General features: G+C 43.4%; 1 protein-coding gene across 1 annotated transcript; it reads right to left on the bottom strand.

Annotated features, from left to right (window-relative positions):
* Window positions 1-326: 326 nt before the first annotated feature.
* On the bottom strand, window positions 327-1,052 carry LOC306927639 (thymidylate kinase-like; the record flags this gene model as incomplete). The annotated part of the gene is made up of 1 exon (XM_079507444.1): window positions 327-1,052. One exon carries the CDS (start codon window positions 1,050-1,052, stop codon window positions 327-329), a length of 726 nt encoding a protein of 241 aa, XP_079363570.1.
* Between the last annotated feature and the right edge of the window lie 9,660 nt (window positions 1,053-10,712).

Genomic DNA, 10,712 nt, shown 5'->3' with positions numbered 1-10,712 from the left:
TCGCCCCTCAAAAACCAGGTGCCGGGCCGGGGTTAGAATAACAAAGGGTTAAGGTCCGCACATACTGGGTCATGTGGGTCAATATAAAGCTTGTGACTGGTTTTGTTTTACACAATAACACACTGCATTCATGTCTCAATGTATAATTGTGGCAATAAATCTGCAATGAATGAAAGTGACCCTGCCATATATATGCAGGCTTCAAAATGTCGGGAGCCCCTCACTTCACACAAGTGTGATTTTTTCGGGGTGGACACACACACACAGCCGTTGGAGCGGTCCAATTTATCTTGCCATTTTGCCATTGATTTGGATGCCACATGACGTCACAGGAACGAGGGGTACATACACACAAAATCACTACTACTACAACTCATCTGAGTACTAGCAGTAGTGGTAGTAGACTTCCATAGTTCCCCAAGCGGCTGATTCTCAGCCGTGTCGATGGCGTTCAAACTGTGCCTCTTGATGCTGGCGTGAACGTCCTCGACGCTTTGGGAACCATCGACTACCTGCCAGTTGATCGAAGGGTCTCTCGACAGTTGCTGAAACTCCTGCTGGACCGCTCTCTGGAAGGCGCCGTTCTCGTATCTCTCCGCTCCAAACCGGCCGCCCCTGAGCGCGGCGGCGTTTGGACCGAGCCGCAGGAACACCACCAGGTCTGGCTTTGGCAGTCCCACGTCGGGCTGCTTGCACCAGTCCAGACAGAACCCCGGCTTGGCGCCGGTGAACGCGGCTCCGGAGAAGGCGTACCGATCCACGACCAGAGTGGTGCCTCCTTCCAGCTTCTCCTTCATCGACGGCACCAGCTCCCAGCGATTCGCGGAAAACAACAGGTGCACGGCGTGGTCCTCCAAGTCGCTTTTGTTCTGAAGGTAGGCGTCGATCAGCCGTCCGACCTCGGTGGTTCTGTCGGGAAACGCCATCATCTCGGCTGCTCGTCCACTTTGCTGCAGGGCACGCACTAACGCGCCGCATTGTGTCGATTTCCCTGCCCAGTCCACGACTGGAGCGCCTTCTACCACGATGAGCGCTCCTCGTTTGCGTACCATTGGTCCGAGCAACAATCAAATACCTTATGGAGCCGAGAAATATTTAACTTTCCGGGACCACAAAATATCAAACTTTTTTTGTTGTTGTTCAGGAAGTCAAACAGAGAGGCAAATAACTCCATATTTGTAAGTCAATATGACGTCACAATGTCCAGATTACATCATGAACTTGACATTCACGATCCACAATCAAAAATAGCCGATCTACAAGCTCACAACGCGCTGTGTACCGTTGTCGCATTGTGAACTTGTAGATCAGCTGTTTTTTACGGGCGTTAGCCCCTCCTATGCCTGGTAGCTTTGTCTGATTGTGTGTATCCCATAGCAATGATTTGAGTGGCTGAGCACCCTACAGCGATGATTTGATTGGCTAAGCAAAGTACATATTGAGGATAAAAAGTGAGGACAGACAAGTGAGGACGCCAATTGTGATTGGCTAGAATGTGATGATGTATGATGATGTATGATGACAAGAGCGCCCCTCACTTCACACGAGATTCTTTTTAACACTTTGATTGCTACAGAATCTCCCCAGGCCTATTTTGATGTTGCTACCGTTTAACATTGCACAAAGGCCTTGTTCGGGGCCCACAGCAAAATGTTCTCTTATAGCGAGAATCACACGCATACATCAAAAGAAAGCTGGACTTGTCCACTTCAATTTAAAAAATACATTTTGATTTGACCATGTTCCATTCTGGAGATATTGACCTTTTTGCAACACCTGCATTTGCCTGGAAGTGGTTATCTTGAACAGCGAGCAGAGTTATGGATGGTTTAAAGTCAGAGACATTGACAGGCAGATATAAAATTGAACCCAATAAATATCCTATACATCCTATACACCGAATGAAAGCCCTGAATGTGTACTTTTACGAGGAAAACAGTACACATTGATCCCATCTACAGTTAGACAGTAATTGGTTATTGAATGCAGCTTGTGCCCACCAGATAACTTCAGAGAAGACATGGACGTGAACTCCTCAATATTCACAAAATAAGGCCTATAGCAGGGTACCCCAATAGGCGGCCTGCGGGCCATTTGCGGCATTTCTTTTTTTTTTTTTTTTTTTTTGGGGGGGGGGGTCCCAGATATAAATGACATTAAATGGGGGTCAGTAGCCTATGCATGTCAAACTGGGCATCCTTTTCAAATGGGGTCCTGCCCTGAAAATGAATTTTCAGGGCAAGACCTCAACCTCACGCGTGCGGACTCGGCCCCCAGCCTGGGACCCTAGTCAAAATATGGCCCTCGAGGAAAATTAATTGGGGAACCCTGGCCTATAGCGACATATAAATACTATATACCGTATGAAACAGAAGACTCTCTGCTTTCATAAGAAAAAAACTTCTACTGTAGTAATAATAAAAATCACACCCATGTGAAGTGAGTGGTGCAACTCTGTCCCATATTCTGTTCTCTGCTTATTCAATACAGCTCGCTATATACGGACTGAGGCAGAAAGTCATGTAAACCTTTTATTTACAGTTTGGTCTGTAAACTTCTACTGTAATAATAAAAATCACACCCCTGTGAAGTGAGCGTTGCAACTGTTCTGTACTTATTCACTACAGCTCGCTATATACGGACTGAGACAGAAAGTCATGTAAACCTTTTATTTACAGTTTGGTCTGTAAACTTCTACTGTAATAATAAAAATCACACCCCTGTGAAGTGAGCGGTGCAACTGTTCTCTACAGTTGCGCGGTGCAAATCCTCCTCCTGGAGAAACAGGAGGGGTGGGGGGAATCGAGTATTATAGTGTTGGGTGAAATGTCCGAGGTGGGGGAAAGCCTGGTGAGGCGAGGTTAGGTGAAATTTGATTCTTTTCACACACCGACTAGATCATTGCATGGGCGCGTCCATTTTACACTGGCTTCTACACGTAAATCGGCCCGCCCTCCTGTTTTCAGGAGGGGAGGGTTTTTTTTTTTTTCTGATCACGTGAGCGGGACTAAGCAGCAATGACAGGGGGATGGTTCTTCATTGTCCGGGTGGGTAAAAAGATGAATGAAAGTATGCTATAAAAAAGTGATTAAAACGTATGGATACGTGGTTAGCACCGGACGTTTGATTAATTAATAACGTATGGATATGCGGTTAGCATTCGCTGTGTTAAGTGTGTTATTTTTGGGGGGTTATACTACAGGATCTTCAGATACCTCATGAAGGCATTCTGCTATCCTGTTCATTGTTCTAATAAAGCGGGACTCCTGTGGAGTTCTGATAAGCTGCTATCGACTTCAGTTCACTTGACACGGTGGTGTCTGTTTTAGGACACGTTCACACTTCACAGACCTGTTGCATCAGTGGTTCTCAACCAGGTTTTAGGACACGTTTACAGACCTGTAGAGCACCAGTCCGATGCGGGTGGCGTTCCGTCCCACCGTCACACGGTCCACCAGCTCCGTCACAAAGTCCTTGATGATCTCAAAGTTTTCGGGGCCGACGCTCTCCGAGCTGTCTATCACAAACACCAGCTCCATGGGCCTCTCCTTGTATTTGACGCCACATCCTTTAAGGGGGGGGGGGGGGGGGGGAGAATACAGTACCAATACTGCAATTTAGAAATACTCCATTACAAGTAAAAGTCCAGAACTCAAATGTTATTGAGTAAAAGTGCAAAAGTAAAGTACCAAAAAGTAGAAAGTAGTCTTTATGCAGAATGTCTCATTTCAATTTTTCAAATGTATAATCTTTTTTTGAAAATAGCCGATCTACAAGCTCACAATGAGTGAGTATTGTGAGCTTGTAGATTGGCTATTTTCAAATGGCTGAAATGTATATAGGGCTGAAGTGGTAAATGTATGTTTTGTAATAATCAAAATCTACAAACTAACTAGTAACTAAAGTTTTCAAATAAATGTAGTGGAGTAAAAGTACAATATTTGTCTCCACCAGGCCAAAGGCATGGGGAGAGAGTATGTTTTGCACTCCGTCCGTGTGTGTGTGTGTGTGTGTGTGTGTGTGTGTGTGTGTGTGTGTGTGTGCGTCCGTCCTTCCTTCCGTCCGTCTGTTACCAGCTAATCTCTGCCACCGTTGGCCCGATCCATGCCAAACTTTGCACACACACTCCCTGGATGCCAACGACGAACCTCTGCCCCAAATATTCCTCAACGGCCTGTTATAGCGCCACCATGAGGCCCATTTAGGCAAAACACATTTCTGTAGATTACTCGTACACATTTTATCACACAATTCGGTATACACTATCTAGTGTATCATGTGATCAACACGGATCTGCACCATTTCCCATCTTCCATCCTGATTGGCTAAGATTGCCTTCCAAAGCTCACATGATTGGTCCGTTTCAAACAAAATGCCACAAATCACAAACACAGTGTGCAATTTCCGTGAAATTATACACGCACATTTCCACTAGGCCGAGGATGACATGCCACTCATTTCTTCCCCAAATCAGCCTCAAGGTGGCGCTATAACAGGCCAATTCCTGTTTTTAGCTATAACTGCATCGATCTGTATACAACTTATGTATGCGCACTCCCTAGAGGCCATGGAAAAACATTGTCCCTGCAGCCCTCCACATCTGCCGGTTATAGCGCCACCATGAGGCCGATTTCTGCAAAACACATTGCTTATGTTAGTCGCACAGATTTCATCCAAATGTCACCCAAATCGGTACACATGATCTCTGTAGTCATGTGATCAAGACGAGTCTGTTGGATTTCTCAGATTCTACACTGATTGGCTAACATTGCCTTCCAAAGTTTTCAGGAGTGGCCCGTTTTGTACGAAATGCTGCACATGTCCTGCTCATCCAGAATTCTATCCTCATGCTATGAGTGATCTGGCTCTGCATTTCCTCAACACAGCTGAAACATGAAGTGGAGTCTGTCAAATCCCGCAATTTCCTTCTTCACATTGCGCTGCAACGGAAGTAGGATGAGCCGCCCGAAGGGCGGCGAAATTCTAGTAGAGAACATGGAGATTGTCTATGAGCTAGCTACCACAGACCACATACCCGTTCGGGGAATGTTAAATACAGGCAATTTACCCATGCTGCTGCCTGTGGATAACAGCTCAAGTACAGGCAGAATGAATTGGTCTAAAGTAAACTAACCAAGAAAGATCTAGATCAGGGTACCCCAATAGGCGGCCCGCGGGCCATTTGCGGCCCGCGGAGCGCCCCCTTGCGGCCCGCGGAAGAATTTCAAAAAAAAAAAAAAAAAAAAACATTTCTTTTTTTTTTTCTTTTTTTTTTGGGGGGGGGTCCCAGATATAAATGGCATTAAATGGGGGTCAGTAGCCTATGCATGTCAAACTGGGCATCCTTTTCAAATGGGGTCCTGCCCTGAAAATGAATTTTCAGGGCAAGACCTCAACCTCACGCGTGCAGACTCGGCCCCCAGCCTGGGACCCTAGTCAAAATATGGCCCTCGAGGAAAATTAATTGGGGAACCCTGATCTAGATAAATATGTGAATCTTTCTGATGCTCTGCTGGGTAAGATTAAGCTACCTAAAGATACTTTATTGTGTCAGGACATGAACTGTAAGAATATGCAACACTGTGAGGAATTATCTTCCCTGTATGAAGCTATTGTGGAGTCTCTCTGTATTTCCAGCAGGCCTCTCTACAAACATGGATGTAAAGTATATGCTACTAAGCCTGGGTGGAATGATCATGTTCAAGAGCTTCATGCTGAGGCTAGAAGGGCTTTCAGGAGTTGGGCTGAGTCTGGAAAAAATAGACAGGGCCCTCTGTTTGAGGAAAAAAAACGCACTAATGCTAACTTTAAATATGCCCTTCGGTTTATTAAAAGAAATGAAAATATAATGAGGTCAGACTCACTGGCAAAGAAACTGCAAAATAATAATGTGAATGATTTCTGGAAGGAAATAAAAATGATAAACAATTGCAAAACCTCTCTCCCATCAAATATAGATGGTGTGAGTGGTTCGGATGAGATTTCACAGCTATGGAAGAAGCAGTATTCAGAGCTATTCAACTGTGTAAAAAGTGAACTGTTTGTAGTTGAAAAGGTTGATTTTAATGATGAGATGATTGTTACACCTGCAGAAGTTCTTGAAGCAGTATTGAAGCTAGGAGATAATAAGGCCTGCGATCTGGACAATATAACAGCGGAACATCTCAAACTTGCCAGTAGGACACTGTGCCCTCTGGTGGCCATGTGTTTTAGAGGTTTTTTTACGAATGGGTTTTTACCTGTTTCCATGCTTTCTGTGCCGGTCATTAAAGATAAAGTGGGTAAGGTAAACAGTTCAGATAATTATAGGCCAATAGCCCTGGCCAGTGTTATGTCCAAAGTACTTGAGACAATTCTACTGAGTAGATTAGAGAGGTCAATTTTGTCTGCTGATAATCAATTTGGCTTTAAAAGAAAACATGGCACTGATTTGTGTATTTTTGCTCTCAAAGAGATCTTAGATAAATATGGTAGGCAGAACTCTACAATGTTTGTTTCTTTCATTGATGCTTCCCGGGCATTTGATCGCATTAATCATGAAAAGCTTTTTTCTAAACTGATACAAAGAGGGGTCCCCAGGTTCTTAGTCAGAATCCTGGTGTTCTGATATGCTCACCAGACCATGAGTGTAAAATGGGGGAAGTCAATGTCTGCTCCCTTTCATGTGATCAATGGGGTCCGTCAAGGGGGAATTTTATCTCCTTTTCTTTTTAATGTTTATATGAATGACTTATCATTGTCTTTAAATACATGTGGTACAGGGTGTAGGGTTGGTGACTCACTAATTAACCACCTGATGTATGCAGATGATTTGGTCATTTTCAGTCCGTATAGTGCTGGTCTCCAACAGCTTCTGGAAGTATGCTCACAGTATGGTCTTGATTTTAATATAAAATACAATGCTAAGAAAAGTAAAATAATGATAATCCGAAGTAGGGAAGACAGACATTCAGCCTTTCCTGACTTCCATCTGGCTGGCACTGCTCTTAGTGTGTGCAGTGAGTACACTTATTTGGGCCATATCATCTCTGATGATCTCTCAGATGACAAGGACATCTATAGACAGCGACGGAAGCTGTATGCCCAAGCAAACATGCTGTGTCGCAAATTTAGCATGTGCTCGGTCCCTGTGAAGATATCGCTCTTTAGATCCTTCTGTACACCGCTGTATACTGCACACCTATGGTGCCGCTATAGACAAAGCAGCATCAGAAGACTCACAGTGGCCTATAATGATTGTATGAGGCTGCTGTTGAGAGTGCCAAGAAGCTCCAGTGCTAGCCAGATGTTTGTTAGTGTCGGAGTACCTACCTGCTCTGCTGTACTACGTAACCTTATGTACAGATTCATGTGTAGGGCATCTGAGTCAATAAACGACATCATTGCTGTAATAACGGACCCTACACGCAGTTCACTCAGGTTCTCATCGAGACTGTGGAACCACTGGCGCACATGTCTGTATGTCAGAAATTGAACAGTGTGGGATATGTGCATATATGTACCTTTTTATTTATTTTTATTTTTGTATTTACTGTTATATTGTATTGTTTGTGATATGGATCCTCCTGGGTCTGAAATAAAGATTGATTGATTGATTGATTACCAACTGGATCTTAGTGAACAGTGAACAGTGAGTCTTACCAACTGTATATTAGTGAACAGTGAACAGTGAGTCTTACCAACACGGAGCAGGATGTTAGTACTGATTCCATACTCAGGGACCGAGCAGCGGTAGGTTCCCTGGTCTGAGAACCTGAGCCCGGACAGCCTCAGGGAGATGTTCCCCTCGGACAGCTCCGAGGTGAACAGGGTCGCTCTCTGGCTGTAGGCCGGGTCCTGGACATTGGGGAGGTACTGTCCCGCTTGGAAGGTGACCACAGGCTTCCACAGGTCCGGTCTGGTCCACGTGACCGTACCCCAACTCTGCATGCTGATTGGTGGGTCGTGGCGACACGGGAGGATGGCCACGCCTCCCACACCGCCCTGCACATGTTGAAGGGAGCCAATCAACCGCCGAAGTTGTCCTGAAGTTTTTAAAACGAAACCACATGAAAACAAAATGCCTTTAGGGTGTTGTTTCCGTAGATGTGTGAATGTTAAGCATTATGTTATAATTTATCTATTGTAAAATAGCAGATCTACAAGCTCATAGCGCGGCACTGAGTGGCGCGCTACGAGCTTGTTGTAAACAAGTGTAATGCTTAATTGGGTCGTCCACTCACAGTTAACAGCCTTTGTATTGAGTTTGTGCTTGAAATGTACTGTAATTCTGCAAACTGTTAATAAATATTTCAATCAATCAATCAATCAAATGTTCAAGTTCAAGCTTGGTCATGCGGAAATGATAAATGTGTGCACCCATATTTTGGCGTATGCTGCGTTGATAAATGAGGGCATAAGTATTTTGGGGTCTTGTTCACGAGTGAGGGGAAGACGGAGAAGGAGATCAGCGGTATTGCAGTCGCTGTACCGCACTGTTGTGACGAAAAGAGAGTTGAGCCAGAAAGCAAAGCTCTCTGTCTACCGAGCAATCTTCGTTCCTACTCTCACCTATGGTCATGAAGTGTGGGTCATGACCGAAAGAATAAGGTCGCGAATACAAAGCATCTCCCTTAGAGATAGGGTGAGAAGTTCAGTAACGCACTTACATCACTTCAGTGATGCTTGCGGAACTCGACTTCGTCTCGTTCCTCACCGCATCCCTGTCGTGGCAATAATCACGTTAACCCACACCCTCTCGTGTAATATTGCTTAATCGCATCACTGCCGTGGCAATAATCACGTTAAACCACACACCCTCTCGTGTAATATTGCTTAATTATGTAATCTTCCTTGATCTGGAGTGTCAGTTTGGTATTCACTTGATCATTGTTTGCAAACCGTCATGTGGGTTTATTGTCGTTGTTTATGTAAAGTGTAAAAGGTGTCCTGTAAGTCCATATGGGCGGGGCTTCTTCGGAAGCATGACACTTAAATAAAGAATCAACCAATAAAAAAAAAAATCTATCATGAACACACTTGTACAGGGCTTTAACTAGTCGACTATTCAACTAGTCAACTATTCAACTAGTCGACTATTCAACTAGTCGACTAGTAAATCCACTAGTTGATTATGCTGGTACTAGTTGACTAGTTTATAAGAAGAAAGACTTCTTCTTCGAAAACTGTCAGGATTTAAGAAGACATTTTGTAGAATCGTCCTCGGGTCTAAATGGGTTAAATAAATGTATCGATAATATAAAATAAAAAAACATCATTAAAGGACAGCCAATAAATGACGAGTCAGACTTACTCATCTCTTTAAGCATGGTAAGTCTTGTTGTGAGTCATACTTACTCATCTCTTTAAGCAGGTAAGTCTTGTTGTGAGTCATACTTACTCATCTCTTTAAGCAGGTAAATCTTGTTGTGAGTCATACTTACTCATCTCTTTAAGCAGGTAAGTCTTGTTGTGAGTCATACTTACTCATCTCTTTAAGCAGGTAAGTCTTGTTGTGAGTCATACTTACTCATCTCTTTAAGCAGGTAAGTCTTGTTGTGAGTCAGACTTACTCATCTCTGTAAGCAGGTAAGTCTTGTTGTGAGTCAGAGTTACTCATCTCTTTAAGCAGGTAAGTCTTGTTGTGAGTCAGACTTACTCATCTCTTTAAGCAGGTAAATCTTGTTGTGAGTCATACTTACTCATCTCTGTAAGCAGGTAAATATTGTTGTGAGTCATACTTACTCATCTCTTTAAGCAGGTAAATCTTGTTGTGAGTCATACTTACTCATCTCTTTAAGCAGGCAAGTCTTGTTGTGAGTCAGAGTTACTCATCTCTTTAAGCAGGTACATCTTGTTGTGAGTCATACTTACTCATCTCTTTAAGCAGGTACATCTTGTTGTGAGTCATACTTACTCATCTCTTTAAGCAGGTAAATCTTGTTGTGAGTCATACTTACTCATCTCTGTAAGCAGGTAAATATTGTTTTGAGTCATACTTACTCATCTCTGTAAGCAGGTAAATCTTGTTGTGAGTCATACTTACTCATCTCTGTAAGCAGGTAAGTCTTGTTGTGAGTCATACTTACTCATCTCTTTAAGCAGGTAAGTCTTGATGTGAAGTCTGTTGTTGATCTCCACAGAATACAGCCCGATGTCTTCTACGGTCATGTTGTCGATGACCAGCCGTCCGGTGTGTGTGTCCAGTGTGGAGCGGTCTCTAAACGTCATGTAGTATTGCAGACCTTCCGGATCCCATTCTGCTACCTTGTTGGCTGTAAAAGACCACAGAGCAGTGTTGTTTTCATCGACTGATACTATGACAAAAAATAAATGTCCGTCGACTACCTTTTTCCACTGGCGAAAGCGGAATTAAAAACTAAATGAAAACTAAGCTATGACGACTAAAACTAAGACTAAATATATTGACAATTTTGTCAACAAATAAAAACTTGACTAAAATGTTAGGGAGGGACTAGTGGACAAGAGCTCTAGTATAATCATTTTACAATTAGATGCATGCTGAAAATAGCTGATCTACAAGATCAGCTATTTTCAGCAAGTGAAAAAAAAAACTGTCATTACGACGGCATCAAGGCCCACCAAAATACATTTTGTTCGACTAAATCAACTGTAGATTTAGTCGACAAAAATCGTATGATATTTAATCGACTAAAACTAGACTAAAGACTAAAACATTCCAGGTGACTAAAACTAAATGAAAACTATTCAAG

This window comes from Electrona antarctica, assembly GCF_951216825.1.
Source record: "Electrona antarctica genome assembly, chromosome: 1".
NCBI lineage: Eukaryota > Metazoa > Chordata > Actinopteri > Myctophiformes > Myctophidae > Electrona > Electrona antarctica.
This window is presented reverse-complemented; position numbering and strand designations above follow the sequence as displayed.